Here is a 23606-nt window from a genome sequence, read left to right as displayed (position 1 = left end):
GGTGGGGGGTGGTGGGGGGTGGTGGTGGGGGGTGGTGGTGGTGGGGGGTGGTGGGGGGTGGTGGTGGTGGGGGGTGGTGGTGGTGGTGGGGGGTGGTGGTGGTGGTGGTGGTGGGGGGTGGTGGTGGTGGTGGGGGGGGTGGTGGTGGTGGTGGTGGGGGGTGGTGGTGGTGGTGGGGGGGTGGTGGTGGTGGTGGGGGGTGGTGGTGGTGGTGGGGGGGTGGTGGTGGTGGGGGGTGGTGGTGGTGGGGGGGGGTGGTGGTGGTGGTGGGGGTTGTGGTGGTGGTGGAGTGGTGGGGAGGGGGAGTGGTGGGTGGTGGGTGGTGGTGGTGGGTGGTGGGGGGGGTGGTGGTGGGGGGGTGGTGGTGGTGGGGGGGGGTGGTGGTGGTGGGGGGGGAGTGGTGGTGGTGGGGGGGAGTGGTGGTGGTGGGGGGGGGTGGTGGTGGTGGGGGGGGGGTGGTGGTGGTGGGGGGGGGTGGTGGTGGTGGGGGGGTGGTGGTGGTGGGGGGGTGGTGGTGGTGGGGGGGGGTGGTGGTGGGGGGGGGGTGGTGGTGGGGGGGGGGTGGTGGTGGGGGGGGGTGGTGGTGGTGGGGGGGGTGGTGGTGGTGGGGGGGGTGGTGGTGGGGGGGGTGGTGGGTGGTGGTGGTGGATGGATGGTGGTGGGTGGATGGATGGTGGTGGGTGGATGGGTGGTGTTGGGTGGTGGATGGGTGGTGTTGGGTGGTGGATGGTGGTGTTGGGTGGGTGGTTGTGGTGGTTGTGGTGGGTGGTTGTGGTGGGTGGTTGTGGGTGGCTCTGCTAACCCGGAGCCTACGGATGAGGTTCGGTCGCCGCGACCTGCAGCCCAGAGTTAAGTTGTGAGCAGCAACACACCATGATGATGATGTACAATCGACAATTGGATTTCCTCTGCATCTAAATACATCTGCATTGTGTTTCATACGCGCACACTTCGCACCATTAAAGCAGAGTTTATTTTGCCATAATATAGGTTAGTTTGGGTTAGATCGCGTAAATATACACAAATCTGGTTGTCTGCCTGATAATGCTAGTTGTAATTACTGCCGAAACGTCCAGATTGTAAATATTGTGGATTTGCGAAAGCCTCCGTGTTAAACAGAGTTAATTTGCTCGCCTCTGCGAGGACCGGGCAATGTAATAATCAGTATCACAGTCATTAGATGTATTCGTGCACAGTTCACAAATCAGTAAACGTCTGCTGCAGAGATGGAGCAATGAAATCGGCTTGTGTGCAGGGTGCCAGGTGTATTGTAATATTGCGCGGGACCTTGTGAAAAAATGACGGCTTGCACACATGCATTCATCCAGCAGTGGATTTATCGCTGATAATGATGAATTAACGACAGGTCCCAACGTACGTCCGAAATATACCGAATGATCCATTTATAGATGTCCCACTGACACATCAGTGACCTCGGCTTATATATTATCGATTTATGCAAGCAAATCGTAGTGGCTATGCTGGGCAAAGTGTACCAGGAGAGTTTAAAGACGTGTACTAAGTGTATAAAGAATGTTAGAAGACTTATTTAAGCTTGGAATGAGAATGCCGCTTTCTCTATGAATTCTGTAATTTTATTGCGGTAGCTATAAATGGATCACCCTGCATTCACGTGTACGCTTTGAAGCAGTAATCCGGTTACAAAGAATCAAAACCACTGAAAGTTGCAATTTAAGTCCGAACAATTCAAAAGTCTTAACAGTGACAGAGTGATTCATGTAGTGGCTTAACAGCAAATTATTTAGTTTTTTCGCGTCCTATCTTGTAAATGCAGACTCTTCTTTTTCGCCAAAACTGGTGAAGCCATGGTGGCCATTTTCAGCGGCGAGACCCAAAACAACCCGTTCCATTCACAAGTTTAATTAAACCATTGCTGATTGGACATCCTCTGACCATCATGCTGTTACATAACTGGTTTGGTGGTGTTGGTGGGGAGGAAACACTCCCATTGTTTGGGAATCGCTCATTCCTTGCGTCTCTACTTAATCAAGGAGATTGTTTCCATTTCCTGCAGGTGGAGGAGCCCTTGCCAGTGTGAACGTCTTGTCAACTTGCAGCGGTCCCAAACCTTTTTGGCACCAGGGACCGGTTTCGTGAAAGACAATTTTTTTCACGGACCGGGGGGCGGGGAGTTCATCATTGGGTCTGTCTCCCTTTTCAAAGAAGCTCTCCAGCCACGTTTGTTTTTTACTCATTCTGGCTAGGTGTTAGCAGCTTGTGGGCTGACCAACACTGTGACTGAGACAAGTGCGCAGTGCGGGAAAGCGGCGCGGATGTAAATGGTCAATAATAAAACAATGGGGGTGAGCCCATGGGTGGAAAAAAAACTGATTTTCAGCGGCAGGCATCGGGTTTTTTCTTTAATACAATTAAACCCGATTTCGGGGAATTACAACCTGGTTTAATGAATACGAAACTCTGATCCAAGGCCTAGGCTGCTTCCTCGTCGGTGCTGCTATCGTACTCGGGGGGGCCGTCGGGCACGGGGTAGTCGTAGAATGCGGCGGGCAGGTTGGTCTTGATGAACACGAGCTTCTCCTCCACAATCGTGGGCGCCAGTGAGTTCCTTAGCTTGGAATGGATGAAGCCCATTGTTGAGAAGTTGGCGAAGTTGCGGTTCTGCAATTAGAACCAATTAAACCGGATTTATCCCAATCTCAGATGATCGGGTTTAATATAAAAAGACAATTAAACCCGATTGTAAAAAACCCGACTGTACCTCCCTTGGGCGGGCCACGCGCGGATTCACCACTCTCACCTGCTGTGCGGCCCGGTACCTGTAATGTAAAGGATGTGGAAACAGCCGCAGTCGTGGGTTGGTTTAGTTATCATTCATCAACTCTGGAGCTTTCCAAACACGAGATATTTGACATTCTTTACGTGATAATGCATCACACCTGACTTGTGTGCCACACACACACACACCTGTAATACAGCCACCAGGAGGTAGGACCAATGGTGCACACATGATCTATCTGGGGGACGTCACTGTGCCTCGGGGTTTGTGGATGTCTCTTGCGGTCTCTACTGCTCGGGTCTGGAGGTAGTAACAGCGTATAGGCTCCAAACCGACTTTTTTTGTTGCAATGTACTGTATTGACTAAACATCCTACTAGAGAATTCTGTTGAAAACAGTCTTAGGGAATGTATTAATCCATTCGCTTTGGTTCTTTCGGTAAAGTCACGTAGGTATAACATAAAATAATGTATGGATTCCTGCAGTCACGAAAGCTTCAAATCGAGATTGAATGTACTAATCGTTGTTTTGGCATTTGTCTCTGCTGTCACCAGCCCTGAAGTGGCAGCGCCGTCTTGTAAAAGGCTCGCTTGGCTCCGTGTAGCTGCTCTTTGCGGGACGATGGCGTTGGTGGTGTACGAGGACGCAATTCCCCCGGTCCTTCGCCGTTTCCACGAGCCGTCGATGGCGCTGAGATTCGCGGGACGAGACGTCTCCCTGCGGCAGGACTGGGGCAGGCTTGGCGTGGCTGCCGTGGTCTGGGACTGCCGTGAGTGGTGGCCCCCATTCCCCCAAAGCAAGTTCTCGTTTTTTTAATTGTTGTATTTCCTTCCTGCCAATATGCAATCGGTGGTGGTGTTTGCTGTCCGTATGTCACTACAGGCTGTGGTTCTGGCCACGTACCTTGAGCTCGGCGCGGTGGAGGTGAAGGGAAAACGTGTCCTGGAGCTGGGTGCTGGAACGGGGCTGGTGGGAATTGTAGCGGCGCTTCTCGGTAGGGCTCAGGTGCCCGTGGCTCTCAATTAGCACCATGACCACCGCCAACAACCCATCCACAGCGGCTTTCTATTGGAGCTCTCATGTTGGTGCCATTAAAATTCTGATTAATGATGTCCCCCTTGCAAACAAGACCGATTGGATCAATAAGCTCTTGCGTTCCAGAGAATAATGAAGGTGATGCATATTATGAAGTGTTTTTTATAAATGATGGCATGAGGCTTTGTGTGATGGAATAAAACCCACAGCAACCTCTTGGTCTGCCATAGATACCAATGAGCACGATTGTCCCTTGTAAAGCAGTCACGTGTGGTGCACAGTGGCTTTAAGTCCCTTAGCCTAGACCACACACTCATAAAAGCTTTGTTTGCCGACGACAAGCATGACCGGCTATAACAATATTGTTACATTAGTGCTCGTACTTATATATGGGTTGGTTTTCTCTGGACAGTCCGGCTGTTCTCCCACTCAAAACATTTTTAAAAAGCTAACCAAACTTTCTAAGCAGGACCCTGTTATCATTTTTTGTACAGTCATTGATGACCTGACTTAGACCATCAACACTCACACCTGAGAACCAGTTAAATCATCGGTTGTGTAGCTAAAACCCAGATTTTCATTCCTGTACTTAGGTGCTGACACAGCAGTCTGACCCCATCCAGTGGTACAGAAATTGGGATTTCTGCAACTGAAACAGCTGTCAGTGTACAGCTCTCCGATGTTTTTGGGGCTGTGTCGCGCGTTGCCCGTTGTGAAGACCGGCCCAACATGGGAGAGCTCTACAACACCACGGCAAAAAAAAAGCCTACGCCGTACTTTTCAGTTGTTTCATCTTCATGCTCCCTTGCCGCCTCCACCGACCAAGGAGCATCGTCGGTGAGCATCACGGACCGTGCGCCCGTGCTGGGCTTCATCCAGGAGAACGTGGACGCCAACCTGGGCGCGGGCGAGCGGAGTCGCGTGGCCGTGCGGGAGCTCTCGTGGGGCGAGGGCCTCGGCGCCTGGGCCCCGGGCGAGCACGAGCTCGTGCTGGGTGCCGACATTGTGTACGTGCGGGACACCTTCCCGGCACTGCTCGCGACGCTGCGCCACCTTTGTCCCCACGGTGAGGCGGAGAGCGCACAATGGGCACACGTGCACCTGTGTGGGTGTGCACGCACCAGGGTCACAAACGGGTACCCGTACCCGGCCGGGTACGGGTAGGGTAGGGTACGGGTATCAGGTACCTGATTGCGACCTCTGGGATGAAGCCATGTTGCAGGCGTGGGTGGGTTGATTCTAGGAACTTAAATTGTGAGAAGAGACAAGACGTTGGGAAATGAGTGACAAACAGTTACTCACCAGTGACTCACGGCCTACCCGTACCCGTACCCGGCCGCACCAGGGTCGCAAACGGATACCCATACTCGGCCGGGTACGGGTAGCCGGGTATCGGGTAGGGTACGGGTATCGGGTACCCGGTTGCGACCTCTGGCATGCGCGCATGACCCACAACCTCTGCAAGCCCCGCCCTTTCAGATCAATGTATTCGTGTCCTTGATGTTTGTGCCATTCTTGTGATAGCACAATGCTATCACATCGGCGCAATGTTTCACTCACGATTATAGTCCATGGTAGTTGCTATGTGGCTGTACCCAATAAGGCAACTTGTCATTTTCTAATTTGGTAAATTTGGTAAATTTGGACAATGACACCGGCCCGCATGGCCTACTCCTTTTTGAATAACCGCAGGAACCTTTAACGTCCACTGTGAAGCAGACGGTGGGTAGGTTTTCTGTCGTTGAAACCAGAATATGAACCAAGGCAGCCACTGGGCTCAAACACGCTCCCGATTGGCCATTCCACCATTAGCTTGTTGCCACAGGACTACGATCACAACAGGAGCACCGCTTTATCCATACTGAGGATACACAGACTAAACATCCTGCTAAGTGTTCATCACATGCTAATTTGGAGTTTTTCTCATGGCTGGAATGCTGAAATGTGAAAAACAATCTATTTTTCTTCGCGCTGTTATTCGTGTACAGGCTGCGACCATTAAATGCTTTTACTTGACAATATAGTTCAAGCATAGGTGGCTAAAACACAGATTTTAACCCAGTATATCAGCAGTGCTGGTTCAGCGCTCTGTACGAACTCTGCCACCTCTGCTGCGTTGCTTATTTTTAGCGTCAACGTTGGGCATGCACGCACATCAGCGGTGCTAAAGGTCACACACCGTTCAGCAGTCGTAAAACGCAAGCACAACAGTAGCGGAAAGCGTCGTTGCGCCTGCGACTCGTCTCGATTGCACCCATGCCCCCCCCCCCCCCCAGGCACGGAGACGCTGGTGCTTCTGGCGTGCCGGATCCGGTACCAGCGGGACGAGGACTTCCTGGAGATGCTGGCAGGCTCCTTTGTGGTGGAGCGCGTGCACCACTGCAGCGAGCGCGACATCCACATTCTGCGCGCGAGCAGGCGGCCTTCTCCCTCCGGAGAGCTGTGAGCGTCCGTCTGCCTAAGATGCCAAGCAAGGCAGCCCCACGTACAGACGGTCACAAGGAGTCTCAAAAGACACTCATTCTGGAGGAGTCCTGCGTTGTTGATCGTCATCAGCCACGATCAAAACTCGATTAAGGTCTTGCCCAAGCCACCACAATCTCTCACGATCCTTTGATGCAAAAATCCACCGAACACCTGCACAAGAGCCGATTTCATCGCCCCGTCACCGCGGTGGACAATAATATAACAAAAATGAATCAATCATGTTGACATCACCTTCACACCTGTGTCAATGCTGTATCCCGGTCAATAGTGTACTTCCTGCCCGGTGGGTTCCCTCCCGTAGCTGCCACTCCATTGTTCGTATCGACCACCGACCATTATCCCTTCGAGAGACGTGTCCCTGCCCAAGCCCACTTACATTTAATACGTCAATATGATGTGTTAGCCGTTATTGTTAAAGGAGTAATTTGCACATCAGAGGGAAAGCAATGGGCTGGTTGCTTAAACATCTCGTGAGTTTCCCCCGCACCCCCCCCCCCCCCCCGATCATGTAGCGATTTAAATGGCAGTGGAAAAATACACTTGTGTATACAGGGTGTTTGAAAAGGATTGAACCCGATTTGAAATCGCTACATCTTTGCAACCACAAACCGCCCATGAATGAAACTCTTACCACTTGAAAGGGCGGGGCATAGTTTCAAATGATTACAGTTTGATGTCTCTCCCAGCGCACAAACAGCCTCTAGCCTCAGTCATTCGCAAGACACACTGCCGCATCGTTGGATAGGTCGCACGGGACCCCAAGACTTGGCGCTACACTCTTGGCCCCCAAGATCCCCAGACATCACACCCTGCGACTTTTTCTTGTGGGGATACGTCAAAGACCGCGTTGTTGTGCCACCATTAGCGACTAATCTGGATGACCTAAAAAACAGAATCACGGCAGCGGTGACTTCAGTAGAAGAAGACACTTGGAGAGGCGTTTGGGACGAATTCAACGATCGTCTCGATGTTGTCCGTACAGCAGGTGGAGGGCACACAGAGCATTTATAAAATGGTTAGTAAAACTTGATAACTCATTAAATCGTTTGTAACTTTTTGTATAATTGTAACATGTTGCCATCGTGAAATATACTGCTTTGAAACTGGGTCCATGTTTTTGCAACACCCTGGACTATTCAACCTGCCTCACGACACCTGGAGAAGAAAAATAAAAAAACACGATAACGCTCAAAATGGAAAATAGATGTAATGAACATGTTTGTACGGATCTCTATTGGTCGCGTTGTCGGGGGTTTCTTGCTGTGGAAGAGGCTCAATTCTATCATTCGTGTTGAATCTCAAATAAAAGTGGTTTAAGCATTGGAATGAGACTTGGCCCAACAGCATTTTGGAGTGAGGGAAAAAGTTCGTGGGCGCTTTTGCTGGATTGGTGTGGAATTTGTTTCTGGACTTTAGACTCAACACCGAGCCACGTTGAGGAAGGGTTCATGTGCAACACCCAAGTTAGCTGTGCAAACGTTCCGCGTGTAATTCCCGCTTACGTGGTGCATTAAAGCCATTGTTAATAATCAACCCGATGACATGTTAAGACAACACTGCTGGATAAACTTTTTTTTTTATAGAAACAAGCTTTAGAAAATGCGGCACGTAAAATCAATCTTGCACAAGCAAATCTTAGTTCATGTAGGGCTCGTTTGCATTCGCCAATATTTAACTTGTGAAAAAATAATCACAAGACGTTTTCATAAATCACATGTCCAACTCCCATGTAACGCGGTTGGCACAAACGCCGTTTGCATCGTGCGCTGGGCATCTCCGTGTTCATCTTGCCGCGGCGCGTTATTGCCACCAGCCGGTCGCCCGAGGGGAAACGGCGCTCGGACCGTGCGAGTGAAGTTGCAATTCAACCCGTGGTGGCTTCGGCGCTATTTTGAAATCCATTTCCCAAGGAGACCATAAACAGGGGGTTTTGTTTACAGAAAGCGGGCCCCCGCAGAACCCCCCTTTTTAGCACGGTGGTGGATTCCACTTGCGAAATGTTTGCCTTCCTGTCCCACGGCCCTCTCGGGATCCCCCCGTTCAACGCACGGCAGCGGCGCGTTTGTTTGTAAGCGATACCGCAGATGGCGGCGCTGTGCGATAAAGGCAGCGTTTACCTGGTGCGAGAAAACTGCACGTCCAGGGGATGGGGTGACGGGGGGGGGGAGTCAATCTTAACAGACGGCGACTTCAACACACCTGCGCACACACACACACCCCGCCCCATGCTCCTGCCGGGTGAACGCGGCTACCCACACGCGGTGGTTTCGTAAGACCACACTGCCCCGCAGTGGCTTAATCACTGAACACCCAACAGCAGTAATTCCAACACGGCCGTGTATCCGGCCCCACTGCAGCCTGTGTTTTTTACACGTTTGCAAAAGTTCCGTTCAAATGCAGTCCTTGCCGAAGACATTTGTACATGACGGTCACCATGAACTTGCGCCATGGTGACAGGGTGAGGACTTGAGTTTCAAAAAGGCAGAGCCCGATTCGTGTGTGGCTGAAAAAATGTCAAATTGGCACAAATTGTGGCTTTTTGCCACCAAACATTTGCACAAAAATTCCCTGCCTGCAAACACAAACATTAGGTCTCCTAAACTTCAAGTGTTTTTAAAATATCAGTAACGGAACCACTTTATTACTTCCGATGCCCTTTGGCCTTACCAATGTTATAACAGCCAGTAATGCGCCGGAGTGATGTGGCTTAGCGGTAGAGCGAGTGGCTCGCAATTGGAAAGTTGCGAGTTCAAATTGTGGTCCCTACGGGGTCGATGAAATTCATACCATTTTGTGGGGAAGTCAACATTGATTGCCCTATAGATACCCCCCCCCCCGCCAAGGACTGTAAAGAGTGCGTCACGTGAGCAGGGCGTCATGTGAGCAGGGCAGCACTAAACTTTTTTATATTTATGGAATTAGTGGCGACTGCATTGCAGGAACATATGCATTAATTCAGTTTCGATTTAAAGCTTTCGTGACTGCAGGGATTCATCTTCTTGGTTCTTTCGGTAAAGTCACGTAGAAGGGAAATAATAAAAATAAACATAATAACATACAATTCTCACGACGTTTCGGCCACAACACAAGCAGCCGTCCTCAGGTGAAGAAACAGCTGTCGGAAAGACAGCGCTCCAATGAACACTGCGAAGCTTGGCAGCGTATTTAATGCTCCTCTCACCCAGCTTAAATACGCTGCCAAGCTTAGCAGTGTTCATTGGAGCGCTGTCTTCCCGATAGACCTGTTCTTCACCTGATGACGGCTGCTTGCGTTGTGGCCGAAACGTCGTGAGAATTATTTTATTATGTTTTATTTGTATTATTTTATTATTATCCTTCTACGTGACTTTACCGAAAGAACCAAGAAGATGAATCCCTGCAGTCACGAAAGCTTTAAATAGAAATTGTATTTTATTATTTCCCTTCTACGTGACTTTACCGAAAGAACCAAGATTAATTCAGTTGCTTAAAACTTAATTACAGAAACGCACTTCAACAATTGTAACGATGCAATTCCATACAGGTGGGAGCACAACTCTCCTGTTTAAATGCATTTTAATCACATCATGCTGCTTGCGGGGGGGTACAAAAACTAGTACATTGGCCGAACCAAAAAATCTAGCACTAAGGCACAAGCGATTTTCTTAAAATCCTAAATTATTAAAAGCACCAGCCTGTAATTCTCTTTTTTTGTATATATTTTTTTATACGTACATTTTTATGTATAAAATCTGAAAATTGTAACATGTGTTTGAATGTTTTCATTTTAAGCGAAAATTATTTCGTCAATACTGTACTGTGGAGCTAACTTAAAGGACTTACAAAGTGTTCACACATTTAGTAAGTAATGAGGTGGCAACAATGAATAAATTATCCTTCGCTAAACTACGAGACGGCCATCGATGATCACATCTGAAAAGGCAAAAAAACGTGCAGACCGAGTGAAGTGGAGATCCCCTAAGCCACCACGGGCTGCTATTGACTTAATGTTAATAAAGCATTGAACGGAAACTTAACTTCCCTGTATTTAGTAATCAATTCTCTAAATCGTTCCCCATTGGGCATCGTTCATTTGGGACAGTATAGTTTGATACTAAAAGTCGGTGGTACACACACTTGACCAATTGGGAGAGCTTCCCCTCGACTTATAACTAATGGTATATGCACCCTTGGCTAATAATTGACTTAATCAAGTAATTTTTTATCTGCACCGTTACACCAACGATGTTTATTGGTAAGTGTTGGTAACATAAACACTACGTGTGCATTAATTCAAGCATAAATACCGAAATGCACTCAATTGGTAGCAGTGTTCGTCGTTTAATAAAAGGCTTGGAGATATAAAAATTAATGATACATTGGAATGAATCACCGATTCCTTCCAAATGAGTAAAATGACTCCACCTCACACACTCAATTCTCCACCACACCCCAGAGAGCACTAGTGTGTGAATCGGTATTTTTCACTCGTGTTTTATAAGCGAAATAATTCAGGAAATTGATTTCTAAACATGGGAAAATTAATATCACCTCCCCATCGTTCATTTATCTTTGTTGCATCACAGAGCTACTACAAGTACTAACATCTGGGCCTAGCACGACAACGCTTGTTTAAACTCCCTCGCAAACACCTGTGCCGTCCGTGACATTGGCAGGTGGCCCACCAGGGTGAAAATAAAAAAGCCACCCAATATTAACAATTAGGATTGATATTCAAATGCAATTTAAATCATATTACAATTCAATGATAATTCAAACAATATAGGTACAGCCCGAGCGACAAAATCTCCATCTAAACCAAAAGCATACGGGGAAAAAATAAAGTATGAATTAGTAATGGCAGCGCGACTTGCAACGTCATTCGTGATGAAATCGGCAACAGGTCCACACGTGAAACCAATACGTTTCATTCGAAGTAATATTACTCGACTGAGAAATGGTAAAAATAACACCTGATTAAATGAGCGCGAGCTAAAGGGGCGAAAAGGTCTGCACTCCCAAAGTGGCGTGCAGAGCTCGAATGATAGAGCCCCTTGCTGGGTTCACAGCCACGCATTTAGCGACCTAAAATTGCTGTTGCTGGGTGCCGAGGGCTTGCAAAGGACCTGCTCAAATCATCACTGGGGCCTCCACTTTGCCAATTATTGGTAACCCCCAACCCCTCCCATTCCCACTTGCAAGTCTCCCAACCACTCCCACACTTCGACGTTTGATACTAAACTAGTTTAGGCATGCGTGGTTCTGAGCAATGTCCTATATTCCCGTTCTTTAAATCCCCAAGTCCCTAACCCTAAAAAAGACCCCTAAACATTCTGCTTAAACACCAAACTTGAGATATGACCTTTATCTCGAAGCACCTCTGCTGCTAAATTCTGCCAGCCCTCAGAAGGGGTGAGGTGCGGGGGGTGTGAATCTACATTTGAAGCCCAACCCAGCATCCCAGGACACGCACGTCCATTACGGTTATATATACGCGCCATGTGCACATGGATGGGGTTTCCCCCTCCCCCCGCCATGTTTCCTTGCCGACAAAAGCAGTGAAAGTTGTGCAGGAGCGGTTCCAAAGGGTACATGTGTAATGCGTTGGGGCAGGCCGTGCGACTTCCATCCGTAAAAAAGCTTGAGGATGAGAAGCCGGGGAGACGCAACGTGGAGGTGGTGCCGAGACACGGCGTGCATCAGCCTTGCCTGGGACGTACACACAGTGTTCGGTACGAGCACCTTCAACCCCGGCCCGTCCCTCTCTCTCGGCGTCTCCGTCTTCCCACACCCCAAGTTCGCCAGGCGACTTCACGGTTGGATCAACCGCCCCCCCCCCACCCACCCCACCTCGTCGTCGATCCGTGGACGCTGGGTTACACGCGGGAGCTCGGCAAACGCTCCACGACCACGTGCGGCAAAGTCGCCACACCGCCACACCTCCCCCGACCCCCCCCACCCCAAACCACTTCCTTTAGATTTGGCCTCTCAGCAAGTGACAGGTTAAGAGTAAAATTTTTCGGAGACAAAATGCAAAAATGAAATAAAACGACGACGAGAACGCAGTGTAAAAAGGTAAACGTTGGCGCGGCCTGCACTCGGTCGGTCCGCGGCTGAGCACAGGCGGCGCCCCCCGTTGCTGCATGCTGCTGATGCTGCTGCTGCTGCTGCTAGTCGGTCTTGTGGCAGTACAGGTCCTTGAGGGCCTTGAGCTCCTCGATCAGGGTCTTGTTCTGGTTCTCCAGGACGGCCAGCCGGTTCTCCAGGCACTTCACGTACTCCTTTTTTTTCCGCCGGCACTCCCTCGCTGCCTCCCTGCGGTGCCACATGGCAAAGGCAGAGGGGGGGGGGGGCGGGCGCTTGAGTTAACTAAATCGGCACCGGCACACGCATATACGACCAACGAACAAATTGCCTGCAATGCGCCCGGTCTCGTCAGATTAGCAAGCTAAGCAGGCTACAAGCCTGGATATTTCTTGGATGGAAAAACACAAAGCACTAACCAGGTGGCCGTAGACCACTGCAGGTCTACGTTGTGGGCAGCAATAGGCAAATGGAGCAGAATTCATTGCCGTACTGTACGTCTATGCTCCCACATCTACATCAGTGGAGAGTGATAGCTGAACCGGTCCTGAACCCGCCCCCCCCTTCACCAACCCGCACTGCCCAGCATGGATAAATGTAGTCCAAAAGCCCCCCATGACCACGTGACGTGGGGAGACCTCATCCACCAGTGGATTGAAAAGACAGCTGTTGATGTGTACACATACAACTGCAACCGCCGTTTGCCACCGATCGTCACGTCTCCACGGTGCTTGTGCCAGGTTAGGTGCACTTTGAGATGATGTACAATGGCGAAGGCTCGCTGGCAGGTCATGGGTCAGAACCATGTGCTCAGGGTTAAAACTGGGGTACTTGACAGACACAGCACATGCACTCCCCCTGTGTGCTAACTGTTGGTACATACACAACTGTCAGTTGCTAATATCGAATGAATCAATGCTGTTGCAGTAAAGATTCTACAGGCTAGTATCTTAAGTCTGCCACCCACCTAAAACTACAAAAAACTTTTTCGGCAGGGCAAGTGGATCATTCTGCGGTTCACCAACCCCTGCCTTTCAAGCACTATTGCAGGCACACACCACCATGTATAGCACATCAATAACTTTATTCAAAAGTACATCTCATTACCTACAAACTCACCGCTCCATCTAATTATTAAAATAATCATCTGCCTACTCAACTAAATACATATTTACTTACCTACATACAATTACTATTTAAAATGTTAGCATCTAAACATGAAAACATTTAATAATTTACAGAAGATAGAGGGTGTAACAAAAATGACAGGAAAACCAATGTTTAATTCTCATAGTTTGGTGAAATAAAGTTCAGAACCAAATGTAACGTTGAGTGTTTTTTTATTCCATGCAGTCATTGGCAACCAAGCCAAGACCATCAACCCACAACACTTGGGGACTTGGTTTAATCCACAGATGGTCAAAACCGGGATTCGCACCCAAATGTTCAGCGGTGCCCGCTCAGTGCTCGGACTTCTGAGCCACCCAGCCATCGACTGGCACACTCCTCTACCCACCCACCCACCACACAATCCTGTGCTACACCCAGCCACATACTCGGAACACCCATTTACCCACCCACCCACCCACCACTGCAACCCCCTGCTGTCCTGTGCCACACACCTGTTCTTCATGAGCCGGATCTCTCTCTTGCGTGTCACCGGCTCCTCGTGAATTGATGGCGAGCTCGCTGGCGACGCTACCACCATGTTCTGTTGCAGGTTCCCAGCTTTCAGCGAAGCGCCAAAGCCAATAGAGTCAGGTCGTGGTCACCATCACCACAACCGGCGAGGGGTCAGGGTGGGGGAGGGGGGGTGGATAGAGAGGAGAGGGTGTGAGAGCAGAGGGATGGGTTTTTGTGGGCATTGAGAAGTTAGCCGGCAAGTCACGTTTCCACAACCATTGACATGACATTTGCTACTTTTAACACTTTCCAACCAATGTTCAAAGTGTTTATCCATTATCTATGTTCGTCGGTCTGTAATGGGGGAGGAGGGGTTTGCACGAAAACTCAAACAAAAATAAAAGGTAGTGTGTTAAAGATTCATTTGGAGATACTTGTTTACAAATTTAGAAAACATGTCGTGTACATGCAAGTGTTGGCCGGTACTTTGATTCCCTTATGATGATCCTGAACCAGTGGTGGAAACTGTAGTTTTACTGAGGAATTTGGCCATCCACTGGACACTCATTTTATCAACCCTCAAGGCACGATAGGCCAACCTGACTCACAACCAGGGATTTGAACCCATACCCTTCTAATAGGGAGTTGAACAGTTTGTAACAGAGCCATCTGGCTGCTTAAATTAGAGCTGTACAAACAATTCCTCTCAACGAACAAAAAAATCAACTGGTTACAATGACCTTACTTAACCTGGAAATCATTATCAAGCATCATTGGTGGAATGTTTGGCCAATTCCACAACCGAGTGCTCAGCATGTGGAAGCCAACGGACCACCAGGAGAACACTCGCGCATATGACAGTGTGACACGCAAAGCTCTGCGACAATCAAAGCTCTGCATTTCTATTCCTGGTTCTTTCGGTAAAGTGACGTAGAAGGGAAATACTAATATAATACAAATAAAAATAATATAATAAAATTCCACCAATGATGCTTGCTTTGTGAGAATTTTATATTGTTTTATTTTTATTATTTCCCTTCTACGTGACTTTACCGAAAGAACCAAGAATATGAATCCCTGCAGTCATCGAAAGCTTTAAATCGAAACTCTGCATTGCTATCTCCTGGCCATCACACACCAAGCCTACACAACACCTCGTATTCGGAGGCAGTCTTTCATTCAAGGCTTAACTCTACTTAGCTATCGAGAATTAGGGTTGAATTGATTACAGGGGAAAAAAAACTACAACTCATCTAGCTTTTAGATTTGTTTGCAGGTTGCACCGCGAGTTGTTCGGCAAGATGCCCGACGTTTCGCGCCACGTGCTTGACGCTTTTGGCAGTACGCGAAGCGAACGTCGCACATCATCCAAAGTAGCGCGTGGTAGAACCAAAACACACATGGCAGCACCAATGCAAACACCTACATATACAGTAGAACTTATTTAGGCACACAAATGTCAGCGAAGGACCGCGTCACTGTACCTTGCACCACAAATTGTCCTCCCTGCAGCAGCACAGGCTGTCCGTCGGACGTCTGCGCATACTGAAGGATGGTGGCCGGCCCGGATGCGCCCCCCGTCCCGGACGATGGGATGGCGAAGGCCTGCAGGCCTTGCAACGCTTCGGCACCCCCCGCTGTGGTGAGGTGAAAGGTACCGCCTTGGCCGATGGTAACTGTGATCGAGGATAAGGACGGACAGGGCGATCGGATTTAGATGTGCAAACCTAACGATTCATACCCCCAACACGCCCCCCTTCAACCCCCCACAGAGTCGATAATTGACCACGATTTGAGCTTTAAGTCGTTTTACTGTGTTCATAAGAGAGCTTACAGGGAGAAGGAAGATGCATTCTGATGATCCGTGATATTGGTAAGAATGCAATCATAATTAAAACATTTTTCGTCTCATTGATATTGGTTTTAGGGTATTCCATCTAGTTGTACAGTTTCGTTCGTAGGAGTTTTTTTTAATTAATCTAATATAAATTAGCGTATCATTTGCATGCCCTTTGGGGATGTTTTTCTTAACATATTTATATAAAGTAAATTAATTTATGCTTCATTTCAGCGCTATTCACTTGTGTGTTTATGTCGATAATTTTTTTTGAAGGAGCGGAAGGTGCAGCGATTACAACACCTCGCAAATAATATGGAGAGCGGAGTTCAATATTCTCCGCGGTGGTTAACATATCTGACTTGGTCCTGGGCCTCCCCAAGGCCTCACGAGCTTTCAATTATCAACTGGTGGTGCGTGAAAACACCAGCGCTGGGAAAACAACGGCAGCCACACCACCACCTCGTGCGCCATGCCGGGCCTTGCTCGGTGCATGCATACGGCACTTGCCCGAACTGTCTGTTAAAGGCTACAGTGGCGGGTGTTTGTGCAAGTGCGAGTCGTACTGTACTGGCCCCCGGAGGTTTGGAAGATGGAGGAGATTTGGGTTCCACCAGCCGAGTTGGCCTGGGTCTCCCCCTCCCCCTCCTCCTCGCTCTTTTCCTCCAGTGTGGAAGCCACGTTTGTTGCGTCGGCTGAAATCTCGTTGAAAATTTTCCTGTGGAAGACGGTGGTGGGGGAGAAATGGCTCCACGTAAAACTTAATCGTTTGGTCAAGTAGCGTTTTATATATATCGTTGAATCCCACAAACCGCGGAGGCGGAACATTGAAATCGGCTCGTGCAGATACCAAGTGGTTTGTTACATCGCTCGCAGGTCAAAGACAGTGATGGCAGGGGGAAGCCTTCATTTAGCAGGGGATTGAGCATGGCTGAAGATGGATCGTGTCAAATTTGTTTTAGAAAACAGGAGCGAGTTCCAAATGTTTAGTGCGGGTTTTACCGCTATTAAAGATCATCGTCACTGTGCGGGCATCTCGATACCGCCAGGGTGCAAAGTCAAGCCAAGTGGTTTCCCACTACACATTGTGCGAAATTCATCGTCTGTACTCTTTGGTTCTTTCGGTAAAGTCACGTAGGTAGAAATAAAACAAAATAAAATCACGACGTTTCGATCGCAACACAAGCAATCTTCATCAGGTGGAACAACCACAGCAAGAAAATGCTGAAGTCTGCTTACAATCCTGAGCCTAAGACCTAATCAAGAACTCCAAACTGCATTTCAACCGGATCACAGTTGCCTTATGAACAATAGTAACTGGACCTACGGTCAATTATATAAGTAAAATTACAGCAGCGTCTTTTGCCGAAATCATAAATTCCATTAAAAAATTCTTACAATATATTCCCACTGATGCGAACATGATTGTAAATGACCCTGGCCCTGCTGGGAACTGGAATCTGCCAGCCCATGGTCAGTTTGACACACACCTGAACGAGGGGCGTCGCGCGAGCAACTCCTTGCGCTTGCGCAACTCCAATGCGTTCTGCGCGCCCTCCTTGGAGTTGTCGGTCTCTGTTGCGACTGCCACCTAATAGCACCGTCAAATAACGAAACAAATCAATTCCAAACCAGATTTAATGGTCAAGCAGTAAAAAATAAAATCAGCAACAGCTGCCGCCATCCACCACTAGGGGATTGTGACGCCACCATGGCGTTTGAGCCAAGACAGGGCAGATCAAGATTTTAGGAGTTAACTGAAATAACTGGCAGATGTGCCACCTGTGCTCAATAATAACAAATAAAGACAAAGATCTCTCGTTTTGCACAAACTTTTGGGGCAGGTGCTGTTAGCGAGCAGCTATGATGGCCGGCACGCCATACGAGAGGGTGGGTGGCCAGCACCATGCCCAGCCGCCTTTGTTCCCCCCAGTGATGATGGTTACACAGCGCAGCAAATACGTAAGGCTGAGCCGTCCTAGGGGAGGCCCAGGACCAGTTCAGATATTGGTCACCGATGTTGTCCATAAGCGGAAATCAAACTCGGGTCACCGATTTCATAGCGTAGTGTGCGAACCACTATACCACCACTCGATAAATACACACGCGTACAAAGAATCCCACTTTAGTATAGCCTAAAAAACTGCAATGAGTGTTAGCGATCAACTATTAAGGCCAACACAAGTCGTGCTGGGGCGTTGGCAGCACCATGCTTCGTTGGACTCGTTTCCCCATTGCTGATGTTTACAGAATGAACCAGGTGCTCATTTAAAGCAGAGTTGACACGAGGGGATGCCTTCATTCTGCTCAGTAGATTGATTCGTGGTTGATGATAAATTATTAGAGCTAGGCTATACAATTAATTAAATTAATCTATGACTCCACTGTTATTGGTTCTATATCTGCGGTAAATTGGTGTCGTTATCGGCATCATCAGCCACGTCACGCTGCGCGTGGTTTGAAGGGTGTTTCAGGAGGCAAGTTGTCAGGGTGGCTGTCATTTTTAAAGAGGCCAAACCAAAGTAATCCATTACAATTTTCATCCCAGCTTGAACGACGGCAATTGGCCACCGTGTCGCACCACCGGCAACATCCCGTGTGAATCGTACCTGCACCGTTTGCATCTGCGGGGGCTGAATGACGGACGGCTGCGCGTTCTGGATCACCGTTGGTACCTGCACCTCCTGACCTCCGGGCAGGTGGACGACCGTCACCTCAGGACCCGACACAGCCTGGCGGCAGAGGACAAGGGACGTGAGAATTAAAGATCGGGAGAATGCGGGACAGTCAGATGGGGAAGGAGCTGGGGGGAGAAGGTTGCCCGCGTATGTGATAATAGAAACAGCTTTTTAGTTACCCAGGATATCCTCACTGAGTATCAAGACTTTTTTCAGTGGGGTCCTGTGCTTGGGATGTCTGCACAATTGTTTGAGAATTTCTGTGTGTGGGAGAAAAGAAGAGCCTGGAGAAAACCCACGCAACGGAATGTAACACTCAAATACAGCAACACTCAAAACACAACAACCTACTTACTCTACGGCCATCTACTGGCTACCTCGGTGCCCTGCAGGTTGGGGATGCCTAAACGTGACAACATCTACCAACCCCACCCACCTCCAAGGCATTGGATCACAAGCGTCCGCTACCACCATTCCTGGATCAAACCCCTTGTGGTAAACATCGCTCGTGTTTAACATTCTCACGTCTCGGGCCAATTTGCCTGAACGGTGTTTATTCTTCACTCTTATTTCTGTCACAGGAAGGTCGAGGCGCGACAAAATATTCCACGATAATGAAGTATATACACACACCATCATTGTTCTACGATCTTTTGTCAATAATCCACTTGTGGATGATGACCTACAAGCCCCGGCGGTCATGGGGGATTGTACGACTACACTTCACCACGTTGGCCAGTGCAGGTTAATGAAGGCGGTGCCTCACACGAGGTCATACATCATGCACTAGGTTGTTGGGTTCACAGCGCGATGTGCAAACCACCGTGGCACCATTCCCCCCCCCTCCATCACCAACAAACCATAACCACTGTAGTCATAATACCATAGCAGCACCAACATTAATGAGGCATCTTGTACATTAAGGCATCAGTAAAGGGCGCACGTCTGGCGCTAAACGTACAAAGGCAACTTGGTCTGTGCAAACTGGGTGCCCGCAGAGCTCGCATGGAAGAACTCAATGCGCATCGCCACCAGTGATACTGATCTGCTTGGGACGGTGGTGCAAATTTAAACACGCTTCTCGGAAAGTCGATGACGGAACACTCACTCAATGTGCGACGAACAAACTTGTTATTTATGGCGTTCGTTTGTTCAAATAGCATTACAACTGTGCTGCCATCAGAACTCCCAACGTGCAGTGCGCGCCAAGCCTGTATCCGAGATCGCCCTCGGAAGGTAACGTAACTATTTTTTGACGTCACTTCAAGTCACTTCATTCACACTCATGGTAACCCTTTTTATATGCCCTCCACAAGGTTATCAAGTGAAACCAACGTGTTTTAATCACGTGTGCTGCAACAGACCACAAGTTATACGATGGTTGTTATGCAGTTGTTGGTGACGAGGCTGACATCATCAACTCTCTACAACGGAGGACTCCTGGTTTAATCGTCACGTGTGGGCAAGAGCATCATTTGAGACAGATCGACGACCTGGAACATTGAATCTGCAGCCGGTAGACCACATCCTCTCGCTATAGTCAACAGCCAACTACCCACTCCTGCCTACAGTCTACCAACACAGAATATGGATCCAAACCTAGCACCTCAATAATGCTGGCTCATGAAACTTCCGTTATTCTACGCTCAAAAATCAAAGGTGGCTCCTGATTGAACAAGCATCGAGGGAGAACTCATCCTTCACAGGCTGTCATGCCGGTTGATGGAAATTCCACATTACCATGGTGAAAGCCACCTAACACAATATTTATCCAAAGTCTATTCCTGAACTTGTGACATGATCCGTTTATAACATCACTCACAATACTAGCTCTTCACATGTGCCGCTGATGGCGTAGGAGGTAATGCAATGTCATTTGTTTATCCGGGAAAGCCTCGCCAGAGGCTCAAAACTCCTTTTCGGAATGATCCTGCATTGTGACGTTTGACCAATTATTTGTCAACAAGTGTTTTGCAAGCAGGAGAAAATTGGAGAACCCAGAGAAAACCCACCAAATATACGAGGAGGTAATACTGAAAAGGTGCGCACAGATGAACAGAACATCCATTTGCTATACTGGCAACTATTGTGGCCACCTTGCAGCCCAAAAAGTTGAGGTTCTACGCATACAATCTAAATTGGTTTTGATAACATCAAATGTGACCACAACTCAAGATGCCGTAAAGAAAGTCAGCATATTTGTCTTGCAGGTTGTCAGTCAGTGTGATCATCCACCAGCCCCTGCCTCCGAAGCATTGCGTTAGGCATGCGCCACCAATCCCAGCTTAGTAACATACCTGTGACTTCACTTCCTGTGTAGGTTCTGCTGCCTCCATCATCCACCTACCACGCACACAGAACACATGGCAGTCACACCTGTGCTCTGTGCTGAGAGTATAGAATGAGAAAGATATAAAATGTAATATAAAGAAATGAGAACACAACAATGAGAACGGAAAAAATCTTTCTCATTCTATAATCTCACTCGTCACCATTCCAGTCTAGAATTCCCATTCCCTACTGTATCTACATCACGCAGGATGCACACACCAGTCACACCTGTGCCTGGTGGAGGACAAGGCTCGGTCGTTATGGGATAGGTACTCAGGTGGGACGTCAACAGCAAGCGGAGATCTTCTCAAGCGCTGGACAGCTCAGTGGTCACATCACTCAACCGTAAGCCAGTTTAACAAATGAACTAACAGTCCAGTTGTCACCACAGTCAAACACTTCTGTGCTGGATTACGAACACATGCAGTCTGCTAGCTATCAAGTCTGTTGCACGTTTGTGTATATGACCCAAAAAAACATCATACCTGTTTAGTGTAGTCTATTGTGCAGCAGTATGTTGACCCAATCCCCAAAAAGTAAACAACTGTTCCTATAAACAACCATGGTAGCTGGGTTCTGCAAGCTCTGCATTGAAATAGATATTTCTGAATGGTATATCTCCTAGATAAAATCAAGGACATTCATCCGAATAGATAGGAAAGCCACGTTAGAAACTAACACAATGGCCACATTGTGTTAAAATTCAGCCCCATCCCCACAGCTAATCTGTGCAGCAGCAGCAGCACTGCCACTATTTTGAACACACCATTAAATTAAAACAGTACAATACAGAAATAAAAACATGACAATCAAATCAATGTCAAAGCATAATCAAAACACCATTAGGGACAAACAAGGTTGATGAACTGCATCAGCGTGACAAGTGCCGAAACCAGACCCACACGCACCAACAAGGGCGTAAGGCAAATACGTAACGACAGCGTCACGATCCTGACTCACCCAGAGTCCAACACCGAATGCCATTCGTGCGGTTTTACACGCGGGCGTCCGGTACCATTTATGATGCACACACGAGAATGCACACGCCGCCGTCACCGCCGTGCCGTTCGGGGCAAAGCGGCTAGAAGAAGGCCCTTGACGGAGGCATGGGCACAAACACACGCACGCGTGCGTACGTCACGTGGGCTGAACCCAGCACACACTGCTCGCGGCTGACGTCAGCGGTGTGAGTCACATGGGCATCATTGGGCTTAAAAATAGTTTTCTTTCAAGAGGGCTACGAATGCGCACGGGGGGGCGGGTGGAGAGAGGGCTGCCTGGATGGCTGGGTGTGAGCGAGTACATACGGGAGGAGGGGAAGTGTGTGCAAGTGAGATGGAGGGGGGTAAATCTTGCCCGACGGCTCCCCCCAATACACTGTACGATGCATGGCAAAGGTTGTTCACATTAGAGACCACCATTATGACACCTGGCCAGTGGGCAGTTATCTCCGTGTCTCCCACACACGGCGAATAGCTATGACCCATGTAAGAATGCACAAGCGTGTGCGCGTCTATTCTGTAGGGATAGACTAGTTCTCATAAGAATGTGGAATTTCCAGAAAGCACAAAGAACGCGGAAATGGGAAACCCCAAAAATGTTTTTACGCGTATTTTCTCAAGACACGCATATAACAACATTTAGTCAATTTACAAAAAGAACAATCCATAAATGTGCCTTCATACAATTATGAATCCTGCACACACTTGTGCATATATATACCAGATTACAGCACGGAATTTTTATCTTTAAAATACCAAAACAAAAATCTGTATTATAGTACAATAGAAGTGTTGCCGGTGAGGTGAAGGGCGAACATTAAAAACGATCGTTCAAACTCAAAACTCCGGAAAAGTTTAATATCATAATAGGTTTTTTCTACTATTATCTGGCAACAAAACAGGTGCTAAGATGTTAAAACACCAAAAGTTTAATATCGAATTAATCACTTCATCTAAGACTGCCATCAACAGCTTATGAAAAGAATAATAATGATCTGCCTATTTTCAATCTACTACTGGATGAAGGCCTCCCCGCTCTGTGATGGACGTGGGTTTTTAGTACCATACTCAACCACACATGGTCAGTGCAGGTTGACAAAGGGGAGGTCCCTGTACCAGTTCAAATACCACTTGCTGTTGATGTTTTGCCATGGACGGGAATGAAACTGTCACTGGTTTCATGGTGCAATTCACGTGCCACTGCTCCACTCCAACAGAACCTCCTTGGACTGAACAAGAGACCATGTTGGAACAATATGGCTCAATGTCCTCACATACTTATCTTCATTAAATCTGTATGAATCTAATCACCAATTACATGACAGTTGAGTTACTATATATGCAATGAGGTGAAGAAACATCCTGTCCTGTACTCAAATTCAGTTAGCAAAGCTTCAATCGTCCCATCAGGGTACGACCTGGAAAGCGACATCCCTGAACTAGTTTTCAAGTCAGTTCAAGTAAAATCGAGGACTTCAATACAGACAATAAAACCGCACACACCACTGGCTAACCACTTGGTTACATAAGCATGGGAATCAAGATCATTACAGCTGGGCGTGGTGCACACACGCCTTGTGATCCAGCGGTTTTGGAGGCAAGGAATTGTGGATCACGTGGATTTTGAACACTTCCAAAACCTACAGCTGCAGTGACCACGAGATAGTAGTACAGGAAGTGGGTTCAAGATCCCATCTCTGGAGAGCTTGAAATATTATCCCAGGGTTTTCTCCAGATACTCCAGATTACTGCCACACACAAAACACTTGTTAAATAGGAATTGCTCAAACCCC

General features: G+C 48.2%; 2 protein-coding genes across 9 annotated transcripts in view; one reads left to right on the top strand and one right to left on the bottom strand.

Moving 5' to 3' along the window:
- Positions 1-2173: 2173 nt before the first annotated feature.
- On the top strand, positions 2174-7565 carry METTL21A (methyltransferase 21A, HSPA lysine). Its single transcript, XM_061563285.1, has 5 exons — positions 2174-3064; positions 3313-3526; positions 3641-3752; positions 4620-4859; positions 6070-7565. The coding sequence occupies exons 1-5, from the start codon at positions 2988-2990 to the stop codon at positions 6237-6239; spliced, it is 813 nt and encodes a 270-aa protein (XP_061419269.1). The 5' UTR covers positions 2174-2987; the 3' UTR covers positions 6240-7565.
- Positions 7566-9818: 2253 nt separating this feature from the next.
- LOC133349655 (cyclic AMP-responsive element-binding protein 1-like) overlaps positions 9819-23606 on the bottom strand; it is a 22639-nt gene continuing 8851 nt past the window's right edge. For 3 of the 8 annotated variants that reach the window (XM_061563276.1, XM_061563274.1, XM_061563273.1), the window contains exons 2-8: positions 20779-20824; positions 18413-18535; positions 17294-17394; positions 16370-16521; positions 15451-15642; positions 13966-14071; positions 9819-12574 (exon numbers count right to left, since the gene is read on the bottom strand). In XM_061563276.1, coding sequence (XP_061419260.1) covers positions 12430-12574; positions 13966-14071; positions 15451-15642; positions 16370-16521; positions 17294-17394; positions 18413-18535; positions 20779-20820 — 861 coding nt within the window. In that variant the 5' untranslated portion in view covers positions 20821-20824 and the 3' untranslated portion in view covers positions 9819-12429. Of the gene's footprint in view, positions 12575-13965; positions 14072-15450; positions 15643-16369; positions 16522-17293; positions 17395-18412; positions 18536-18660; positions 18742-20778; positions 20825-21772; positions 21938-23606 lie in introns of those variants that run through there. The other 5 variants (XM_061563280.1, XM_061563279.1, XM_061563278.1 and 2 more) reach the window with 4 other exon arrangements.

Source organism: Lethenteron reissneri, chromosome 31, assembly GCF_015708825.2.
Source record: "Lethenteron reissneri isolate LAM-NWPU_2019-01 chromosome 31, ASM1570882v1, whole genome shotgun sequence".
NCBI lineage: Eukaryota > Metazoa > Chordata > Hyperoartia > Petromyzontiformes > Petromyzontidae > Lethenteron > Lethenteron reissneri.
Note: the sequence above shows the minus strand (reverse complement) of the source record. Positions and strands in the feature narration are given on the sequence as shown.